This window comes from Takifugu rubripes, unplaced genomic scaffold (assembly GCF_901000725.2).
Source record: "Takifugu rubripes unplaced genomic scaffold, fTakRub1.2, whole genome shotgun sequence".
Lineage (NCBI taxonomy): Eukaryota > Metazoa > Chordata > Actinopteri > Tetraodontiformes > Tetraodontidae > Takifugu > Takifugu rubripes.
In genome coordinates this window covers 1136430-1160516 of record NW_021821633.1, presented here as the reverse complement: position 1 = coordinate 1160516, position 24087 = coordinate 1136430, and the positions used below count along the sequence as shown (strand labels likewise).

The following is a 24087-nucleotide window of genomic DNA, read 5'->3' as shown; positions in this document are numbered from 1 at the left end:
ACTTTATTTCACCACTCATGATTAACTTTATTTAATCACTCATGATTAATTTTATTTAATCACTCATGATTAACTTTATTTAACCACTCATTATTAACTTTGTATAAACACTCATGATTAACTTTATTTAACCACTCATGATTAACTTTATTTAACCACTCATGGTTAACTTTATTACCCACTTATTAACTTTATTTAACCACTCATTATTAACTTTGTATAAACATTCATGATTAACTTTGTATAAACACTCATGATTAACTTTATTTAATCACTCATGATTAACTTTATTACCCAGTCATTATTAACTTTATTTCACCACTCATTAACTTTATTACCCACTCATTATTAACTTTATTTAACCACTCATTATTAACTTTATTTAACCACTCATTATTAGCTTTGTATAAACACTCATGATTAACTTTATTTAACCACTCTTGATTAACTTTATTACCCAGTCTTTATTAACTTTATTACCCACTCATTAATTTTATTTAACCACTCATGATTAACTTTCTTTAACTACTCATTATTAACTTTATTTAACCACTTATTATCAACTTTATTTAACCACTCATGATTGACTTTCTTTAACTACTCATTATTAACTTTATTTAACCACTCATGATTAACTTTTTTACCCACTCATTAACTTTATTTAACCACTCGTGATTTACTTTATTTAACCACTCATGTAAAACTTTATTTAACCACTCATGTTTAACTTTATTACCCAGCCATTATTAACTTCATTAACCACTCATTATTAACTTTATCAACCACTCATTGTTAACTTTATTACCCACTCATGATTAACTTTAATGTAACCACTCATTGTTAACTTAAACATCAAAGGGCCAATAATCTCACTTCAACTGCACAATGGGTTCACTATAGTATATTTTATATGACAGTTCCTTTCTTTATTTATTTGAATATAAGAACTTTGGTCATTTTATATATCGTATCATATATCAGGGGACGGTTCCACGTGCACACCTGCTCTGACCCCTGACCTGTGTCCCATCTGGACCATCTGAGGGTGAGTTGTTTACACTCTTGGTCACACAAACCTGCTCTGGTTTATGGTGTTAATGTATCTATTTATTAGTGTTTAAGTCTTTTTAGAACATTGAGCTCTTTTGTGAGGTGGCCTTGAGTGCTCAGAAAGGTGCCAGTAATTAAAATGGATAATTATTATTATTAATATTATTATTATTATTATTATTATTATTAGTAGTAGTAGTAGTAGTAGTAGTAGTAGTAGTAGTAGTATTATGAACATTGTTGTGAAATGTTTCATGTCTTCTGCTGGTAAACGTGCTCAGCATTGCAACAAAGCTTCAGATTATTCACCCATTTAGAGGCACGAAGGCGAGGCAGGTAACTGCGTGAGTGAAGACCTGACACCCCCCAGGCTAACGTGGGGGGTTCGACAACAAAGCTGATTCACTTCAAGCACAGCAGGAAGTCACAAGGGTCAACCTGTCCAATGTCCCTGTTGTCTCGGTTAAGTGGCCTTTGTTGTTCAGACTGTTCCAACCTTGGATGTTATAAACCTCAATGGACCCTCATGATAAACTGGATCCGTCCTGAACCTGCAGGTCAGACTAAAACACTCGAAGGCACCGAAATAGACGGGTCGACCCCTAAGCTGTCCAGACATTTGTCCCCAAACTGACATGAGAGGAAAGGCAGGACTTTCCTCTCATGTGAGGGACGTTGGGACTATGGAGCCAGCAAAGTTCCTCCAGAAGGAAGGAAGAATAAAAGAGACGAACGGACAACTTCATTTCACCATCTAAGCCGGGGGGGCTTATTGGCTTGTTCTGTAATTTAATAAACAGTTCCATCATTGGACAGGAGGGCCGGACCAGGAGCAGATGGATGTGGTCTTTTGTTAACCCACCTCATAAGAGAAAACTAAATATCATCAAATGTAGAAAACATCCACTTTAATTCTTTAATTTCAATTGAAAATGAAAAAAAAGCATCCCAACAAAATATCTGTCTGTAGCAATTTATGGAGACGACTCTCAAAACACTGAAGAGGAAGTGCAGCTTTTTCAGAACCAACCGCATCTGCTGGTCTTGTTCAAACAACCTCAGTGCCCAGACAATCACGGAGGGCCTGATATGGGATCAGGTGACTTGACTCACGTGACCTGACTCAGGTGACTTGACTCAGGCGACTTGACTCACGTGACCTGACTCAGGTGACTTGACTCAGGTGACTTGACTCAGGCGACTTGACTCACGTGACCTGACTCAGGTGACTTGACTCAGGCGACTTGACTCACGTGACCTGACTCAGGTGACTTGACTCAGGTGACTTGACTCAGGCGACTTGACTCAGGCGACTTGACTCAGGCGACTTGACTCAGGTGACTTGATTCAGGTGAAATTACTCAGGCGACTTGATTCAGGTGACTTGATTCAGGTGAAATTACTCAGGCGACTTGATTCAGGTGACTTGATTCAGGTGACTTGATTCAGGTGAAATTACTCAGGTGACTTGATTCAGGTGACTTGATTCAGGTGAAATTACTCAGGCGACTTGATTCAGGTGACTTGATTCAGGTGACTTGATTCAGGTGAAATTACTCAGGCGACTTGACTCAGGCGACTTGACTCAGGCGACTTGATTCAGGTGAAATGACTCAGGCGACTTGACTCAGGCGACTTGATTCAGGTGAAATTACTCAGGCGACTTGATTCAGGTGACTTGATTCAGGTGAAATTACTCAGGCGACTTGATTCAGGTGACTTGATTCAGGTGAAATTACTCAGGCGACTTGATTCAGGTGACTTGATTCAGGTGACTTGATTCAGGTGAAATTACTCAGGCGACTTGACTCAGGCGACTTGATTCAGGTGAAATGACTCAGGCGACTTGACTCAGGCGACTTGATTCAGGTGAAATTACTCAGGCGACTTGATTCAGGTGACTTGATTCAGGCGACTTGATTCAGGTGAAATTACTCAGGCGACTTGACTCAGGCGACTTGATTCAGGTGAAATTACTCAGGCGACTTGATTCAGGTGACTTGATTCAGGTGAAATTACTCAGGCGACTTGATTCAAGTGACTTGACTCAGGTTTATATTAAGAAAACCTGCTAATGCTTAACGGGGCATTTGGAGCCTGGGCCGTAGTTTGGCCCTGATCAAAGCCTGGTTCCGTTCAAGAAGGAAGAGGGGCGGCTGGACTCCTGGGACCTTTAAAGAGGGTTGGGTTCTGAAGACAACATTATCCCGAGAATGCATCGACGTTTCGGTGCAGTGGATCGCCCCACATGTCGGCCCGCTCTCCTGATGACTGGTTTGCTAATGTGATCTGCCATCAGAGGCCCCCTCCCAACCGGCCCCATGCTGGTGCTCCAGTGGATGGCTCCGCCAGCGTTCCTCCAAGGTAAGAGTTTTGCCAGACCCACAATCAGGAGATCCTGCCACGATAGCCATGGCCTGGCTGAGACCCTTCCTTGGGGATATCTATAGCCTGTGATGCCCTGCAGGCCTTCTGGAAGCACATGCCTGAATCGCTGTGTGCGCAGGGAGGGAGCAAGGCCTAGCTAGCCAGGCTGGCCGTGACAGTATATGGAGCCATGCTAAGTAAGGGGCGGTCCTCTCCCAGACAACGACCTGTCCCACGCTTGGTCTGGATGTTGAGCTGATTTCCTGATGAGCTTCTATTCATTGAGAAATTCACTCTGTCATCGTGGCTGAAACGGTGATGATGAATGAAACAGCTGTGTGTAAATGGCATTTTGCCTCATCAAATAATTCTGGGAAGAAAGTCAACCTTTGCTTGACTTACTTCCCCAGAATCCTACGTCTTCTCAGCGGGTCCATGCCTGTATATTGAATAGCTTCTATCCATTCTATTAATGTAACTCTTACTTCATCAAGTGTCCTAAAATTCCCCTTTTGCTATTAGATTATTAGACCAGTGGACAGTTGGTGTGGCTAGGCTAACCCTAACCCTAACCCTTCCCACTGAGACACTGGCATCCAACCAACAATAAATGATGGAATGGAGCCACATCAGGGTCAATAGATTTGAGCTTTTGATGAAATAAACATTAATTAAAAAGCTAACATTCAGTTTAACACCCAAATGGTTGTTACCAGCGTTCTTCTGCCTCTTTGGGTCAACCAACAAGCATCATTGCTCATGTAAGAGTTTCTTTTAGTGGAAAAACTAGCCTTAGTAGTAAAAAGACTGACCGGTTGCCTTCAAAGCAGCAAAGATGTTCTCGTCCTTTATTCTCATAGTATCATGCTGGAGGGAAAAAAATCTGAAACTGAAAATATAAGTTGAAGGACTGAGGATCATTAAATTTGGAGACTAACGATCTAAAAACTGTAAAATTTGTTCAAATGTTTGATTATTTTTTTATTTTAAAGATCAAACATTTTTGGCCCTGATTTTCCTCCATGGAATTGGAATCGGATTGAGGGCCACGTGCGCGAGTCTTCGGTTACACAATACTGACCCCTGCTGGTCACTATGAAAACAACAACCGCGCAATCTGGAATTAACTGAGAATGTTACTCAGATTCTTACGCGCTCTAATTATATACGTGTGTGTGTGTGCGTGCGTGTAATAAACTGGATGTCTCAGAACTCTCTAAAGCTTCCCACTACATACATAAGTGGTCATCATGGCAGCACCAGCAGCGTCACATGTCTCTGACATCACCTGGTGTCATGCCTGTCCGTGACGTCACGGCTGACATCATGGATGACGTCATCGTGGTCTCTCCTGACTGTAAAGGTCATTCAAGCGTTTTGCTCTTTACTCTGTAACATCCAAAGACTCTAATTCCAAATGCTAATTCCAAATGCTGCTCCAGGCTGTTGACGTTGAGAGTCCTTGCTGCCTGCTTTTACTGCCTGTTTCTCAGGCTTTGACTTCTGTCATCTGCTAACCCTCTAACCCTAACCCCAAACCCTAAGCTAACCCTAACCCTCTAACCCTAACCCCAAACCCTAACCTAACCCTAACCCTCTAACCCTAACCCTCTAACCCTAACCCTCTAACCCCTAACCTAACCCTAACCTAACCCTCTAACACCTAACCCTCTAACCCTAACTCTAACTCTAACCCTAACCCTCTAACCTCTAACCTCTAACCCTAACCCTCTAAACCCTAACCCCAACACCCCTCCTAACCCTCTAACCTCTAACCCTCCTCCCTAACCCTCTAACCCTAACCCTCTAAACCCTAACCCCAACACCCCTCCTAACCCTAACCTCCTCCCTAACCCTACCCCCAACCCTAACCCCAACCCCAATCCTAACCCCAACACCCCTCCTAACCCTAACCCCAACCTTTTCCCTAACCCTAACCCCCACCCCAACCCTCCTCCTACCCCTAACCCTGATGGCCATACCCGACACACATCCACAAACATAGAGGACAACTCAGGGGGAGTCCCGGACCCACAGGCCTCAGCCTTCCTACAAAAATCACAAATCATACCATTCATTTCTACTTTTTCACATAGAACCACAACCTTACAGTACACCAATAAACAAAACTTTTCAACCATACTACACCAACATCCGGCCTTCCATAATCACAAGATCATCCTAGCACACAGAAAAAACAGAAACCTCCATTCCATACTCACCACATCCAAATTCCTGGACCAATTCATCACACCCCGACCCAGACATAGCCAACACTACCGAAACAGAAAATTCATTCAAAACACATACACTGGTACAGGGTTCCCCACGCTAGGCCTCACTTCCATCCATTCCACCAACGTAGTCTACATCATCACATGCACCCTCTGCAATAAACATTATATAGGTGAAACACAAATTCCATACATACCCGTCTAACACAGCACCTGTACAATATAGCAGGAAGTCGACTTGGCACCACCCTTGTCCGGCACTTCCAAGAGCACCCAGTCAGCCACCTTATTATCTCGGGGCTGGAAACCAATAACTGCTGGACAGTGGGACAGAGGAGGAGAGCGGAACGCATATGGATCAACAAATTAGGCACAAAGACACCACATGGCCTCAATGAACACCCATAGAACCACCCTTCCCCAGTCAGCCAATTTAAACAATTTAATATTTTTATAAGCTGAACCAGTTTCTTATTCATCTATCCATTTACTTATTTATCTTCCACCTTGCTTTTATTACATAACTTTTTTTTTTACTCTATTTTATTTTATTTATAATCTGACTGAAGTAGCCTGCTCTCCTCCTCTCCCTCTCCCCCTCCCCACCCGGCCTCGAACTTTGACCCCTATCGAGAGGTGACTCTGACCTGCACACCTTGCCATCAGTCCGATCAGTAGGCCAGTGCACAGAAGGTTTTAACCCCAACCCTAACCTTAACCCTCTAAACTCTAACCCTCTAACCCCAACCCTAACCCCAACCCTAACCTTAACCCTAACCCTCTAAACCCTAACCCTAACTCTAACCCTAACCCTCTAAACCCTAACCCTAACTCTAACCCTAACCCTAACTCTAACCTCTAACCTAACCCTAACCCTCTAAACCCTAACCCTAACTCCCTGCTGGCCTCACACTATGTTCATTTTTATTGTTGACGGTAGTTTATTGATTAGTTTTATGCACTTTAGAACTTGGTTTTGAAAGGTGCAACATAAATCCATTTTATTATTAGTAAAAATAAAACTGAGTTAAACGGGACCATTCAAACACCTGTTATAGCAGCTATTACACAGTAATAACTGTGGTACAGGTTATTACCCAGTAATAACAATGTAAAGAAGCTGTGGGAGATAAGTGATGTCAAGTTAGATTGTATCTTTGTAGATTCATCAAAGATCATTTGATTAATCATCTGACGCATCAAACATAGTTATCCTCTATCTGAATATGTGCACAGTAACATGCTGGACCCGGACCCGAACCCGGACCCTGGAACACATCCCAGAGCGAGCCATTATTGCTCCAGCCCTCGTCGCGTCGCGCTCTTCCCCCGCTGGAGCCATGTTGTCCAGGGGGCGTTCTCTGGATTCTGCCCCTCCGCAGCATCGCTAGCAGCCCGCTGCTGCCTCCGCTCCCCGCCAGGCCTCCGTCTGCTCCTCCCGGCTCTGCGACCAGGATTTGGGGGTCAGGATTGTTGAGAAAGGCGAGAAACCCAGAGAAGCAAGAAGGGAGGACTCGACTGCGGAGCTCCGTCCGCCCAGCAGCGTCTCTGGCTCGGCTCCGTGGGAAGGCTCCGAACAGGTAGGAACTTGGAGGATTTCTCACGCTTTATTTTTAATGTCCGGGTCTCCTGGAGACTCAACATTCATGTGTTCGCATGTTCTGGTTCTGGTTCTGGTTGTGGGGAGAGTGTACCGAGCTGGGGAAAATGTCAGCTAGCTGTAACCGAACCTTCCGGAACCAGCAGCTAACACTGATCAACACCAGCTTGACTGGGTTAAATGGCTGTTGTCGAGTCGCTTTCACCACCGTGAGGGTGAGACCGTGACACCGTGAGGGTGAGACCGTGAGGGTGAGAGGGTGAGACCGTCAGGGTGAGAGGGTGAGACCGTGAGGGTGAGACCGTGAGGGTGAGACCGTGACACCGTGAGGGTGACACCGTGACACCGTGAGGGTGACACCGTGAGGGTGACACCGTGACACCCTGTCAGGGTCTGCGGCCACAGAATAAACAAACCTGCTCGTGTGCGCTCTTGGTTCCGATGCTAACTGGACACCAACATTAGCCTGCGCAGCGCGCAGTCGCGCTACCGACTGAAGCTCACGCACACGCGCACGTCACATCCCGCCACCGCGCTGCAGCTGCGAGCGCGTGAGCTGATGCGTGTGAGCGGCCACGCAGTCAGAGTTAAAAATGAGACTCCTGTGCTTTTTAAATTGATTGGTGACGAAACTAATGCGCGTGAGCGGCACCATCAACCTCGACCCGCAGCGCCCGCTGCTGGTCTGACTGGTGAAGCCTCAGCAGCCAGTCAGCAGCCAGTCAGCAGCCAGTCAGCAGCCAGTCAGCCCTCAGCAGCCAGTCAGCAGCCAGTCAGCCCTCAGCAGCCAGTCAGCAGCCAGTCAGCAGCCAGTCAGCAGCCAGTCAGCAGCCAGTCAGCCCTCAGCAGCCAGTCAGCAGCCAGTCAGCAGCCAGTCAGCCAGTCAGCCCTCAGCAGCCAGTCAGCAGCCAGTCAGCCCTCAGCAGCCAGTCAGCAGCCAGTCAGCAGCCAGTCAGCCCTCAGCAGCCAGTCAGCAGCCAGTCAGCCCTCAGCAGCCAGTCAGCAGCCAGTCAGCAGCCAGTCAGCCCTCAGCAGCCAGTCAGCAGCCAGTCAGCAGCCAGTCAGCAGCCAGTCAGCAGCCAGTCAGCCCTCAGCAGCCAGTCAGCAGCCAGTCAGCAGCCAGTCAGCAGCCAGTCAGCCCTCAGCAGCCAGTCAGCAGCCAGTCAGCAGCCCTCAGCAGCCAGTCAGCAGCCAGTCAGCAGCCAGTCAGCCCTCAGCAGCCAGTCAGCAGCCAGTCAGCAGCCAGTCAGCAGCCAGTCAGCCCTCAGCAGCCAGTCAGCAGCCAGTCAGCAGCCAGTCAGCAGCCAGTCAGCCTTTCAGCCTTGTGTATAACAGTCTGTCCTTTGCAGGGTTCAGCTGCACTAGTCAGAAAACTGAACACTGAACGACTGCTCCTGTTACCAGTCAGTGGGTCAACTGGGTGACTGGTCCCCCTAAATCAATAACTAAACAGAAACATGGACGTCTCCTGTGGTCCAGGAGTCACCTGGGTCAGGATCCGATCCAGGAGTCACCTGGGTCAGGATCCGCTCCAGGAGTCACCTGGGTCAGGATCCGATCCAGGATGTCACCTGGGTCAGGATCCGATCCAGGAGTCACCTGGGTCAGGATCCGATCCAGGATGTCACCTGGGTCAGGATCCGCTCCAGGATGTCACCTGGGTCAGGATCCGCTCCAGGAGTCACCTGGGTCAGGATCCGATCCAGGAGTCACCTGGGTCAGGATCCGATCCAGGATGTCACCTGGGTCAGGATCCGCTCCAGGATGTCACCTGGGTCAGGATCCGATCCAGGAGTCACCTGGGTCATGATCCGATCCAGGACGTCACCTTGATTTATGGGTTGGATGTTCCTGGAACCATCAGAACTATCCGTTTGGTCACCTCCCCAGAGCAAGATGTCAGCTAGGGGCGGTAAGAAGAAGGCCACCAAGCTGTCCCGCTCAGCCAGGGCCGGGGTCATCTTTCCTGTGGGGAGGATGATGAGGTACCTTCGCACCGGCACACACAAATACCGCATCGGTATGGGGGCGCCGGTCTACATGGCTGCAGTAATAGAGTACCTGGCAGGTAGGTAGAGCAGCATGGCAGCACTAACCAACCAACCAACACGTGGTTTAGGAAGCAGAGCAGATAACCCATCACCATGACAACAGGGTGCACCTCACTTACTCATGTAGTCCCAGCAAACCCAATTAGTACACACCTGTTTACTTAGTCAGCAGGCGGTCAACTGTTGGAGCTGCTCGACCTGTTTGTGAGCCGGCTGAACCTCGATACTTGTGTCTGACAGCTGAGATTCTGGAGTTGGCAGGAAACGCAGCTCGAGACAACAAGAAGGGCAGAATAACCCCCCGACACATCAAGCTGGCCGTGGCCAACGATGAGGAGCTCAACCAGGTACCAGCCGCTCACCAGCCACTCACCAGCCGCTCACCAGCCGCTCACCAGCCGCTCACCAGCCGCTCACCAGCCGCTCACCAGCCGCTCACCAGCCGCTCACCAGCCGCTCACCAACCACTCACCAGCCGCTCACCAGCCGCTCACCAGCCGCTCACCAGCCGCTCACCAGCCGCTCACCAACCGCTCACCAGCCACTCACCAGCCGCTCACCAGCCACTCACCAACCACTCACCAGCCACTCACCAGCCACTCACCAGCCGCTCACCAGCCACTCACCAACCACTCACCAGCCACTCACCAGCCACTCACCAGCCACTCACCAGCCACTCACCAGGCGCTCACCAGCCACTCACCAGCCGCTCACCAACCACTCACCAGCCACTCACCAACCACTCACCAGGCGCTCACCAGCCACTCACCAGCCGTTCACCAGCCGTTCACCAACCACTCACCAGCCACATAAACATAAACAACCGGTAAACAAGGGCTTCACCTACACATCCAGGATCAGTACCAGCAAGATACAGGTGAGCAGGTTACCAGTCTCAGACAAGCAGGCAGACAGGCAGACAGGCAGGCAGACAGACAGGCAGACAGGTAGGCAAGCAGACAGACAGACAGGTAGGCAAGCAGACAGACAGACAGGTAGGCAAGCAGACAGACAGACAGGTAGGCAAGCAGACAGACAGACAAGTAGGCAAGCAGACAGACAGACAATCAGACAGGCAGACAGGCAGACAGGCAGACAGACAGACAGACAGACAGACAGGCAGGCAGACAGACAGGCAGACAGACAGGCAGACAGACAGGCAGGCAGACAGACAGACAGGCAGGCAGGCAGACAGACAGGCAGGCAGACAGACAGACAGGCAGGCAGGGCTTCTCCAGGTCCAGTGTGTGAGTTCTCAGTTATCCCTGACAGGCCGAACCTGACTGAGGAAATGACAGGTCACATGACACTGATCTCAGCGGTTTTATGGCATTCAAGTCAGAGACAGGTCCAGAGACAGGTCCGTGTGTGTGTGTGTGTGTGTGTGTGTGCGTGTGTGTGTTCGTACTCCCACAGGCAGCTCTCTGCCTCAGCAATGATGGTTGCTGGTTGAATCCCAGTTTGAGATGTCCTTGATGGCAGTGATACCTGGACTGGACTGTCCCTATGTCCTTTCCTCATGTCCCGTCCTCCAGCTCATGTCCTGTCCTCCAGCTCATGTCCTGTCCTCCAGCTCATGTCCTGTCCTCCAGCTCATGTCCCGTCCTCCAGCACATGTCCCGTCCTCCAGCTCATGTCCCGTCCTCCAGCACATGTCCCGTCCTCCAGCTCATGTCCCGTCCTCCAGCACATGTCCCGTCCTCCAGCACATGTCCCGTCCTCCAGCTCATGTCCCGTCCTCCAGCACATGTCCCGTCCTCCAGCACAGGTCCTGTCCTCCAGCTCATGTCCCGTCCTCCAGCACAGGTCCTGTCCTCCAGCACATGTCCTGTCCTCCAGCTCATGTCCTGTCCTCCAGCACATGTCCCGTCCTCCAGCACAGGTCCTGTCCTCCAGCTCATGTCCTGTCCTCCAGCTCATGTCCTGTCCTCCAGCACAGGTCCTGTCCTCCAGCACATGTCCCGTCCTCCAGCTCATGTCCCGTCCTCCAGCACATGTCCCGTCCTCCAGCTCATGTCCCGTCCTCCAGCACATGTCCCGTCCTCCAGCACATGTCCCGTCCTCCAGCTCATGTCCCGTCCTCCAGCTCATGTCCCGTCCTCCAGCTCATGTCCCGTCCTCCAGCACAGGTCCCGTCCTCCAGCTCATGTCCCGTCCTCCAGCACAGGTCCTGTCCTCCAGCTCATGTCCTGTCCTCCAGCACAGGTCCTGTCCTCCAGCACAGGTCCTGTCCTCCAGCACATGTCCTGTCCTCCAGCTCATGCTTGGAGCTCCATCCTGACTTTAATCTGCTGCTGTGCTCATTCCTAACCCTGACGTTTCTTATGATAAAACTCGTCCCAGTCCCCCCCCCCCCCCATCAGCAGGAGGGTCCCCCTACATGAGCCTGGTCCTGCTCCAGGTTTCTTCCTGTTAAAGGGGAGTTTTTCCTGCCACTGTTACTTGTCTGGGGTCCGGCCCTGGGATTCTGGAGAGGGTCTAGAGACCATTGTGATTAATATCTTCTAATATATCTTCTAATAATCTAGTTTTGATATTGATAAAGATTGATTGGTCTTTTTAGCTGTTTGAATGTTTTCAGTTGTGATTTGACTGTTCTTCCATGAATCAGTGAGACTAACCTGTCTTCAGCTCCTGAGGGGGGTGACCATATCCAACGGAGGGGTCCTGCCACGGATCCACCCAGAGCTGCTCTCCAAGAAGAGGGGGGCCCGTGTCCGAGCAGACAGCCAAGCGTCTGTCCCAGAGAAGGTGGAAGAACGTCCCAAGAGCAAGAAACCCCTCAAAAAGGTCAAAGGCAAACGGGGTCGTAAACCAAAGGTCAGGTTCCCCCCCAAACCCTCACTAAGCTCATTAACCAGTCTGCTGGTGCACCTCAGCAGGTGTCTGCTGCTGCTTGGTATCTGCAGGTGCCTGTAGTTTTCATTCACTTTTACTGTTTCCTGTGAAGAGTCCAGACAGTCAGGCGGTACCAAACTCCACAGCAGAGGACGGTCCTGGAGACGGCTTCACCATCCTGTCAGCCAAGAGTCTCTTCCTTGGACAAAAGGTCAAATCCTCATGTGACTGATTTGAATGAGATTAATGAGCTGATGAATGAGCTGATGAATGAGCTGATGAATGAGATGATGAATGAGATGATTAATGAGATGATGAATGAGATGATGAATGAGATGATGAATGAGCTGATGAATGAGCTGATGAATGAGATGATGAATGAGATGATGAATGAGATGATGAATGAGCTGATGAATGAGCTGATGAATGAGATGATGAATGAGCTGATGAATGAGATGATGAATGAGATGATGAATGAGCTGATGAATGAGCTGATGAATGAGATGATGAATGAGATGATGAATGAGCTGATGAATGAGCTGATGAATGAGCTGATGAATGAGATGATGAATGAGCTGATGAATGAGATGATGAATGAGCTGATGAATGAGCTGATGAATGAGCTGATGAATGAGCTGATGAATGAGATGATGAATGAGCTGATGAATGAGCTGATGAATGAGCTGATGAATGAGCTGATTAATGAGATGATTAATGAGATGATGAATGAGCTGATGAATGAGCTGATGAATGAGATGATGAATGAGCTGATGAATGAGATGATGAATGAGCTGATGAATGAGATGATGAATGAGATGATGAATGAGATGATTAATGAGATGATTAATGAGATGATGAATGAGATGATGAATGAGCTGATGAATGAGATGATGAATGAGATGATGAATGAGATGATGAATGAGCTGATGAATGAGATGATGAATGAGATGATGAATGAGATGATGAATGAGCTGATGAATGAGATGATGAATGAGCTGATGAATGAGATGATAAATGAGATGATGAATGAGCTGATTAATGAGATGATGAATGAGCTGATGAATGAGCTGATGAATGAGATGATGAATGAGATGATGAATGAGCTGATGAATGAGATGATGAATGAGATGATGAATGAGCTGATTAATGAGATGATGAATGAGCTGATGAATGAGCTGATGAATGAGATGATGAATGAGATGATGAATGAGCTGATGAATGAGCTGATGAATGAGATGATGAATGAGATGATGAATGAGCTGATGAATGAGATGATGAATGAGATGATGAAGAGATGATGAATGAGCTGATGAATGAGATGATGAATAGATGATGAATGAGATGATGAATGAGCTGATGAATGAGATGATGAATGAGCTGATGAATGAGCTGATGAATGAGCTGATTAATGAGATGATGAATGAGATGATGAATGAGCTGATGAATGAGCTGATGAATGAGATGATGAATGAGCTGATGAATGAGATGATTAATGAGAGGAATGGCTCTGCAGCTTTCACTCACAGAGAGCGAAGTCAGCAAGATGGGCACAATAAAGGTGGAGGGCATTATAAACCCCACGAATGCAGAGATGGACCTCAAAGATGGAGTGGGTGAGGAACGTGTGTTGATGTCCTGAGAGGAGGTTAGCAAGCGTCCTCCAGCTCACTGGCTGCTGCTCTCAGGTACGGCCCTGGAGAAGGTTGGGGGACGGGACTTTCTGGAAGGGGTCAAGGAGCTGCGCAAATCACAGGGTCCTTTAGAGGTATCAGCAGGTAAGGTTGATAGTTAGCAACTGCTGCTGCTAATGCTGCTGCTGCTAATGCTGCTGCTGCTGCTAATGCTAGTGCTGCTGCTAATGCTGCTGCTGCTAATGCTGCTGCTGCTGCTAATGCTGCTGTTAATGCTGCTGCTGCTAATGCTGCTGCTGCTAATGCTGCTGTTAATGCTGCTAATGCTGCTGCTGCTAATGCTGCTGTTAATGCTGCTGCTGCTAATGCTGCTGCTGCTAATGCTGCTGTTAATGCTGCTAATGCTGCTGCTGCTAATGCTGCTGCTGCTAATGCTGCTGCTAATGCTGCTGCTGCTAATGCTGCTGTTAATGCTGCTGCTGCTAATGCTGCTGCTGCTAATGCTGCTGCTAATGCTAGTGCTGCTAATATTTCGCAATCTGGGACATCCTCCAAATAAAGACAAATATCCCAGATAAGGACTGTTGCAGCAGCCTCGTTGTCCTTGGCAGTTCTGTTATACAAGCTACACATCAAACACCTGTGTGACACCTGTGTGACACCTGTGTGTTTGTGCAGTGGCAGTGAGTCAGGCCAGTGGGATGGCAGCTCGCTTCGTCATCCACTGTAACGTCCCCCACTGGGGCTCAGAGAAGTGTGAAGACCAGCTGGAGAAGACGGTAAAGAACTGTCTGTCAGCGGCGGAGGAGAGAAAACTCAAGTCTGTGGCCTTCCCATCGCTTCCTGCTGGACGGTGAGTCTCACACCCTGGCAGCATGTGTGGGTCATCACTGTCCCCGAGTAACGTGGTGGACACCAACACTTTGGCCAAGTCCTGACTCTGATGTGGCACTGATGTGATGATTCTGTGCTTCCATAATAATCCACTTAGAGATGTTTCATGAAGTTGCTCTGGTTTGACTAAGAACTACAGATAACATTGAGCTTGAGCCTGAAAAGACACTCGTCCAAAGTCCAAACTCAAAGACAACAAAGAAGACAAAGTCAAGATGCTAACCAGCCATGGTTGGCTCCACCTGGCTTCTCTTGTCTCGATATAAAGATGGACAGAATGTGATCGTATTCCATCATGATAACCCCCACCCTGATGATAACCCCAACCCTGATGATAACCCCCACCCTGATGATAACCCCCACCCTGATGATAACCCCAACCCTGATGATAACCAGAACCCTGATGATAACCCCCACCCTGATGATAACCAGAACCCTGATGATAACCCCAACCCTGATGATAACCAGAACCCTGATGATAACCCCCACCCTGATGATAACCAGAACCCTGATGATAACCAGAACCCTGATGATAACCCCAACCCTGATGATAACCCCCACCCTGATGATAACCCCCACCCTGATGATAACCCCAACCCTGATGATAACCAGAACCCTGATGATAACCCCCACCCTGATGATAACCCCCACCCTGATGATAACCCCAACCCTGATGATAACCAGAACCCTGATGATAACCCCAACCCTGATGATAACCAGAACCCTGATGATAACCCCCACCCTGATGATAACCCCCACCCTGATGATAACCCCAACCCTGATGATAACCAGAACCCTGATGATAACCCCCACCCTGATGATAACCAGAACCCTGATGATAACCCCAACCCTGATGATAACCAGAACCCTGATGATAACCCCAACCCTGATGATAACCCCCACCCTGATGATAACCAGAACCCTGATGATAACCCCCACCCTGATGATAACCAGAACCCTGATGATAACCCCAACCCTGATGATAACCAGAACCCTGATGATAACCCCCACCCTGATGATAACCCCAACCCTGATGATAACCCCAACCCTGATGATAACCAGAACCCTGATGATAACCCCCACCCTGATGATAACCCCAACCCTGATGATAACCCCAACCCCGATGATAACCCCAACCCCGATGATAACCAGAACCCTGATGATAACCCCAACCCTGATGATAACCCCAACCCTGATGATAACCCCCACCCTGATGATAACCCCAACCCTGATGATAACCCCCACCCTGATGATAACCAGAACCCTGATGATAACCCCCACCCTGATGATAACCCCCACCCTGATGATAACCCCAACCCTGATGATAACCCCCACCCTGATGATAACCAGAACCCTGATGATAACCCCCCACCCTGATGATAACCCCAACCCCGATGATAACCCCAACCCCGATGATAACCAGAACCCTGATGATAACCCCAACCCCGATGATAACCAGAACCCTGATGATAACCCCAACCCTGATGATAATCAGAACCCTGATGATAACCCCCACCCTGATGATAACCCCCACCCTGATGATAACCAGAACCCTGATGATAACCCCAACCCTGATGATAACCCCCACCCTGATGATAACCAGAACCCTGATGATAACCCCAACCCTGATGATAACCCCAACCCTGATGATAACCAGAACCCTGATGATAACCCCCACCCTGATGATAACCCCCACCCTGATGATAACCAGAACCCTGATGATAACCCCAACCCTGATGATAACCCCCACCCTGATGATAACCCCCACCCTGATAACCCCAACCCTGATGATAATCAGAACCCTGATGATAACCCCAACCCTGATGATAACCAGAACCCTGATGATAACCCCCACCCTGATGATAACCCCCACCCTGATAACCCCAACCCTGATGATAATCAGAACCCTGATGATAACCAGAACCCTGATGATAACCAGAACCCTGATAACCCCCACCCTGATGATAACCCCAACCCTGATGATAACCAGAACCCTGATGATAACCCCCACCCTGATGATAACCCCCACCCTGATAACCCCAACCCTGATGATAACCCCCACCCTGATGATAACCAGAACCCTGATGATAACCAGAACCCTGATAACCCCCACCCTGATGATAACCCCAACCCTGATGATAACCCCTACCCTGATGATAACCCCCACCCTGATGATAACCCCAACCCTGATGATAATCAGAACCCTGATGATAACCCCCACCCTGATGATAACCAGAACCCTGATGATAACCCCCACCCTGATGATAACCCCCACCCTGATGATAACCAGAACCCTGATGATAACCCCAACCCTGATGATAACCCCCACCCTGATGATAACCAGAACCCTGATGATAACCCCCACCCTGATGATAACCCCAACCCTGATGATAACCCCCACCCTGATGATAACCAGAACCCTGATGATAACCCCCACCCTGATGATAACCCGAACCCTGATGATAACCCCCACCCTGATGATAACCCCCACCCTGATGATAACCAGAACCCTGATGATAACCAGAACCCTGATGATAACCCCAACCCTGATGATAACCAGAACCCTGATGATAACCCCAACCCTGATGATAACTAGAACCCTGATGATAACCCCAACCCTGATGATAACCCCCACCCTGATGATAACCAGAACCCTGATGATAACCCCCACCCTGATGATAACCAGAACCCTGATGATAACCAGAACCCTGATAACCCCCACCCTGATGATAACCAGAACCCTGATGATAACCCCAACCCTGATGATAACCAGAACCCTGATGATAACTAGAACCCTGATGATAACCCCCACCCTGATGATAACTAGAACCCTGATGATAACCCCAACCCTGATGATAACCCCCACCCTGATGATAACCAGAACCCTGATGATAACCCCCACCCTGATGATAACCAGAACCCTGATGATAACCCCCACCCTGATGATAACCAGAACCCTGATAACCCCCACCCTGATGATAACCCCAACCCTGATGATAACCCCAACCCTGATGATAACCAGAACCCTGATGATAACCCCCACCCTGATGATAACCAGAACCCTGATGATAACCCCAAATCTGATGATAACCAGAACCCTGATGATAACCCCAACCCTGATGATAACCCCCACCCTGATGATAACCCCCACCCTGATGATAACCAGAACCCTGATGATAACCAGAACCCTGATGATAACCCCAACCCTGATGATAACCAGAACCCTGATGATAACCCCAACCCTGATGATAACCCCCACCCTGATGATAACCAGAACCCTGATGATAACCAGAACCCTGATGATAACCCCAACCCTGATGATAACCAGAACCCTGATGATAACCAGAACCCTGATGATAACCCCCACCCTGATGATAACCCCAACCCTGATGATAATCAGAACCCTGATGATAACCCCCACCCTGATAACCAGAACCCTGATGATAACCCCCACCCTGATGATAACCCACACCCTGATGATAACCAGAACCCTGATGATAACCCCAACCCTGATGATAACCCCAACCCTGATGATAACCCGAACCCTGATGCTAACCCTGATGATAACCCCCACCCTGATGATAACCCCAACCCTGATGATAACCAGAACCCTGATGATAACCCCCACCCTGATGATAACCAGAACCCTGATGATAACCCCCACCCTGATGATAACCCCAACCCTGATGATAACCAGAACCCTGATGATAACCCCCACCCTGATGATAACCAGAACCCTGATGATAACCCCCACCCTGATGATAACTAGAACCCTGATGATAACCCCAACCCTGATGATAACCCCCACCCTGATGATAACCAGAACCCTGATGATAACCCCCACCCTGATGATAACCAGAACCCTGATGATAACCAGAACCCTGATGATAACCCCCACCCTGATGATAACCAGAACCCTGATGATAACCCCCACCCTGATGATAACCCCAACCCTGATGATAACCAGAACCCTGATGATAACCCCCACCCTGATGATAACCAGAACCCTGATGATAACCCCCACCCTGATGATAACCAGAACCCTGATGATAACCAGAACCCTGATGATAACCCCAACCCTGATGATAACCAGAACCCTGATGATAACCCCCACCCTGATGATAACCCCAACCCTGATGATAACCAGAACCCTGATGATAACCCCCACCCTGATGATAACCAGAACCCTGATGATAACCAGAACCCTGATGATAACCCCCCCCTGATGATAACCCGAACCCTGATGCTAACCCTGATGATAACCCCCACCCTGATGATAACCCCAACCCTGATGATAACCAGAACCCTGATGATAACCCCCACCCTGATGATAACCCCCACCCTGATGATAACCAGAACCCTGATGATAACCCCCCCCTGATGATAACCCGAACCCTGATGCTAACCCTGATGATAACCCCCACCCTGATGATAACCCCAACCCTGATGATAACCAGAACCCTGATGATAACCCCCACCCTGATGATAACCAGAACCCTGATGATAACCCCCACCCTGATGATAACCCCAACCCTGATGATAACCAGAACCCTGATGATAACCCCAACCCTGATGATAACCCCCACCCTGATGATAACCAGAACCCTGATGATAACCCCCACCCTGATGATAACTAGAACCCTGATGATAACCCCAACCCTGATGATAACCCCCACCCTGATGATAACCAGAACCCTGATGATAACCCCCACCCTGATGATAACCCCCACCCTGATGATAACCAGAACCCTGATGATAACCCCAACCCTGATGATAACCAGAACCCTGATGATAACCCCCACCCTGATGATAACTAGAACCCTGATGATAACCCCCACCCTGATGATAACCAGAACCCTGATGATAACCCCCACCCTGATGATAACCCCAACCCTGATGATAACCAGAACCCTGATGATAACCAGAACCCTGATGATAACCCCCACCCTGATGATAACCAGAACCCCGATGATAACCCCAACCCTGATGATAACCAGAACCCTGATGATAACCAGAACCCTGATGATAACCCCAACCCTGATGATAACCAGAACCCTGATGATAACCCCAACCCTGATGATAACCAGAACCCCGATGATAACCCCCACCCTGATGATAACCCCCACCCTGATGATAACCAGAACCCTGATGATAACCCCCACCCTGATGATAACCAGAACCCTGATGATAACCCCAACCCTGATGATAACCCCAACCCTGATGATAACCAGAACCCTGATGATAACCCCCACCCTGATGATAACCAGAACCCTGATGATAACCCCAACCCTGATGATAACCCCAACCCTGATGATAACCAGAACCCTGATGATAACCCCAACCCTGATGATAACCCCCACCCTGATGATAACCCCAACCCTGATGATAACCCCCACCCTGATGATAACCAGAACCCTGATGATAACCAGAACCCTGATGATAACCCCCACCCTGATGATAACCAGAACCCTGATGATAACCCCCACCCTGATGATAACCCCAACCCTGATGATAACCAGAACCCTGATGATAACCAGAACCCTGATGATAACCAGAACCCTCATGATAACCCCCACCCTGATGATAACCAGAACCCTGATGATAACCCCAACCCTGATGATAACCCCCACCCTGATGATAACCAGAACCCTGATGATAACCAGAACCCTGATGATAACCCCCACCCTGATGATAACCAGAACCCTGATGATAACCCCAACCCTGATGATAACCAGAACCCTGATGATAACCCCCACCCTGATGATAACCAGAACCCTGATGATAACCCCAACCCTGATGATAACCCCAACCCTGATGATAACCAGAACCCTGATGATAACCAGAACCCTCATGATAACCCCCACCCTGATGATAACCCCCACCCTGATGATAACCCCCACCCTGATGATAACCAGAACCCTGATGATAACCCCAACCCTGATGATAACCCCCACCCTGATGATAACCAGAACCCTGATGATAACCAGAACCCTCATGATAACCCCCACCCTGATGATAACCCCCACCCTGATGATAACCCCCACCCTGATGATAACCAGAACCCTGATGATAACCACCATTGTTGCTGGTGATATCTGGACCAGGTTCCCTCCTGATACCTGATCCGTCCCCTCGTTTAACAATATAAACATTAGTGCTCAACAGAAATGATGCAGTTTAATCATGTGACATCACGACTCCAACCAACGCCCTCTATCAGGAGTTCAGACCAGAACATGAAGGTTCATCAGCGTGGTGAGAAAACAGCAAACTTCTGGGCAAGAAGCCACAACAGACATGAGAACTAATGATAAATCAACCCCAACGCAGTCCGTCGTAAATGTGGACAGGAACCTTTCTCACCTCTTGATGTAGTTGATGTAGATTACCTGCACCCCCGGACGCAGGCGTCTCTTCGACCTCTGGGCCTCCCTAGGACCGTGGTGCACGAGGGTGATGTGGTTCATTGGTCCTCAACCCTCTCATCATGCGACCTTTGCTCTCCTCCACAGAAACGGGTTCCCGAAGCAGCTGGCTGCCCAGCTGATCCTGAAGGCCATCTCCAACCATTTTGTGTCGTCCAGCAGCTCCTCTCTGAAGAACATTTACTTTGTTTTGTTTGACAGCGAGAGTATCGGGATCTACCTTCAGGAGATGGCCAAACTGGACGCTAAATGAGGACTGCTGCTGTTGCAGGTGATCGGATGAGGAACCTTCTGGGCCTCCTCAGGCGTGTGTGGACATGAACCATAACGAGCGTCTTCTCTTTAGATTAGATCACGTAAACCCGCCTTGTTACCGTGTTTTCACGCCCGTGTACAAATAGCCACTTTTTCTGTTTTCTGTAGCGTCTCGTCCGTTTCTTCTGGATAGTTTATTAATCTGGTGGCATTTTCTGTTGAATAAACTCTGTTTTACACCTTTTCTCTCTGGTCACGACTCAGCCGAGACTTTCTGACAGTAGATTTATTTCATAATAAAAAGTACTTCAACTTTATATTTACACCGATGATATATTCGTGTCACTTTGAGTTCAAGCAGAAATGCAGCAGCGGCTGCATTAGCATTAACGTTAGCGTTAGCACCCACCACGTTTCAGACAGACGGGTCACCTTCACACCCCAAGACCTTTGATGTGGCACCATCGGGACAGAAATGTCAGAACATGAGCAGGGTGGAGACGTGCACGTCGTGCACTGGCGGCGCTCTTTCATCATGACTCGGCCGCGGCTTTTATCTCCTTCCATCAGAACCGGCGTGGAGCAGCGGCCCGTGCAGGGTCAGGGGAGACGTTGACAGTAGACCAGGTGGGCGGGGTTACAGGCCTGATGATTGACAGCTCACTGAGCAGCGAACCAACAACCTTCATGACAGTTTCCATGGAAACCTCACTCTTGTTACATGTGCAGAAATGCTGCTTCGCTAAACACAAACGTGGCACAAAGGACGTTTTACACAAGCTGATATTCAACCACCAACATGTGGGGGGGGGGGGGGGGGGGGGCGCTGCTCCGTAGCTCTGTCCAGCTGCTGGGGGGGCGGAGCCTCTGTCCAGCTGCTGGGGGGGCGGAGCCTCTCTGGGCCTAATTGACCTCATCAGAGGGGCTGATGGGTCTGGCAGCAGGAAGCAGAGGCACAGGGGACGTGGCCTCAATCAGGGCGGGGTTGAGGATGATTGGCAGGGACATGGGGGCCACGCCCACCTGCAGGGGGGACGCCAGGGGCTGCAGGATCAGGGGAGACTGGCTGGAGGGGGGGGACCCTTGGTTGGGGGGTAGTGGCATGGTGGGACCTGGGCAGGGAAGAGGAGGGGACGCCTCTGATCCTGGAACAGACAGAAACCACAGACGTGTCAGATCAGACAGACAGGCAGCCAGAGCAGACAGACAGGCAGCCAGAGCAGATAGCCAGATCAGACAGACAGGCAGCCAGATCAGACAGAGCAGACAGACAGGCAGCCAGAGCAGACAGACAGGCAGCCAGATCAGACAGAGCAGACAGACAGGCAGCCAGATCAGACAGACAGGCAGCCAGAGCAGACAGACAGGCAGCCAGATCAGACAGAGCAGACAGACAGGCAGCCAGAGCAGATAGCCAGATCAGACAGAGCAGACAGACAGACAGGCAGCCAGAGCAGATAGCCAGATCAGACAGACAGGCAGCCAGAGCAGATAGCCAGATCAGACAGACAGGCAGCCAGAGCAGATAGCCAGATCAGACAGACAGACAGGCAGCCAGAGCAGATAGCCAGATCAGACAGAGCAGACAGACAGACAGGCAGCCAGAGCAGATAGCCAGATCAGACAGACAGGCAGCCAGAGCAGACAGACAGGCAGCCAGAGCAGATAGCCAGATCAGACAGACAGGCAGCCAGAGCAGACAGACAGGCAGCCAGAGCAGATAGCCAGATCAGACAGACAGGCAGCCAGAGCAGATAGCCAGATCAGACAGACAGACAGGCAGCCAGAGCAGATAGCCAGATCAGACAGAGTAGACAGACAGACAGGCAGCCAGAGCAGATAGCCAGATCAGACAGACAGGCAGCCAGAGCAGATAGCCAGATCAGACAGACAGACAGGCAGCCAGAGCAGATAGCCAGATCAGACAGAGCAGACAGACAGACAGGCAGCCAGAGCAGATAGCCAGATCAGACAGACAGGCAGCCAGAGCAGACAGACAGGCAGCCAGAGCAGATAGCCAGATCAGACAGACAGGCAGCCAGAGCAGACAGACAGGCAGCCAGAGCAGATAGCCAGATCAGACAGACAGACAGACAGGCAGAGCAGACAGACAGGCAGCCAGAGCAGATAGCCAGATCAGACAGACAGGCAGCCAGAGCAGACAGACAGACAGGCAGCCAGAGCAGACAGACAGGCAGCCAGAGCAGATAGCCAGATCAGACAGACAGACAGGCAGCCAGAGCAGATAGCCAGATCAGACAGACAGACAGGCAGCCAGAGCAGATAGCCAGATCAGACAGAGCAGACAGACAGACAGGCAGCCAGAGCAGATAGCCAGATCAGACAGGCAGCCAGAGCAGATAGCCAGATCAGACAGAGCAGACAGACAGACAGGCAGCCAGAGCAGATAGCCAGATCAGACAGAGCAGACAGACAGACAGACAGGCAGAGCAGATAGCCAGATCAGACAGAGCAGACAGACAGACAGGCAGCCAGAGCATACAGACAGGCAGCCAGAGCAGACAGCCAGATCAGACAGAGCAGACAGACAGACAGACAGGCAGAGCAGATAGCCAGATCAGACAGAGCAGACAGACAGACAGGCAGGCAGAGCAGATAGCCAGATCAGACAGAGCAGACAGACAGACAGGCAGGCAGAGCAGATAGCCAGATCAGACAGAGCAGACAGACAGACAGGCAGGCAGAGCAGATAGCCAGATCAGACAGGCAGCCAGAGCAGAC

General features: G+C 49.5%; 2 protein-coding genes across 3 annotated transcripts in view; one reads left to right on the top strand and one right to left on the bottom strand.

The window, feature by feature from the left end:
• The first annotated feature begins 6940 nt into the window (after positions 1-6940).
• On the top strand, positions 6941-21589 carry LOC115248350 (core histone macro-H2A.2-like). Of its 2 annotated transcripts, XM_029832006.1 has the most exons (9): positions 6941-7231; positions 9142-9319; positions 9543-9649; positions 11934-12122; positions 12253-12351; positions 13654-13753; positions 13826-13915; positions 14450-14624; positions 21178-21343. In XM_029832006.1, exons 2-9 carry the CDS (start codon positions 9148-9150, stop codon positions 21341-21343), a joined length of 1098 nt encoding a protein of 365 aa, XP_029687866.1. In that variant the 5' UTR covers positions 6941-7231; positions 9142-9147. The 2 variants fall into 2 exon arrangements, with proteins under 2 accessions (XP_029687866.1, XP_029687867.1); XM_029832007.1 differs by lacking the exon at positions 6941-7231 and having other exon boundaries at positions 9148-9319; positions 21178-21589.
• A 27-nt stretch (positions 21590-21616) lies between these two features.
• Positions 21617-24087, bottom strand: part of gbf1 (golgi brefeldin A resistant guanine nucleotide exchange factor 1) — a gene marked incomplete at its 5' end in the record, with an annotated part of 54976 nt that continues 52505 nt past the window's right edge. Inside the window, one exon of the mRNA XM_029832008.1 lies at positions 21617-22490. Within this exon, the coding sequence (XP_029687868.1) occupies positions 22316-22490 (175 nt within the window). The remainder of the gene's footprint in view (positions 22491-24087) is intronic.

What these genes read in the sequence shown, in the direction of transcription:
- LOC115248350 (XM_029832007.1), top strand. Translation starts at nt 9,148, where the DNA reads ATGTCAGCTAGGGGCGGTAAGAAGAAGGCCACCAAGCTGTCCCGCTCA. An exon ending in GGACCTCAAAGATGGAGTGG is followed by an intron (nt 13,754 to 13,825) that starts GTGAGGAACGTG and finishes TGCTGCTCTCAG; the next exon opens with GTACGGCCCTGGAGAAGGTT. An exon ending in TCCTTTAGAGGTATCAGCAG is followed by an intron (nt 13,916 to 14,449) that starts GTAAGGTTGATA and finishes GTGTTTGTGCAG; the next exon opens with TGGCAGTGAGTCAGGCCAGT.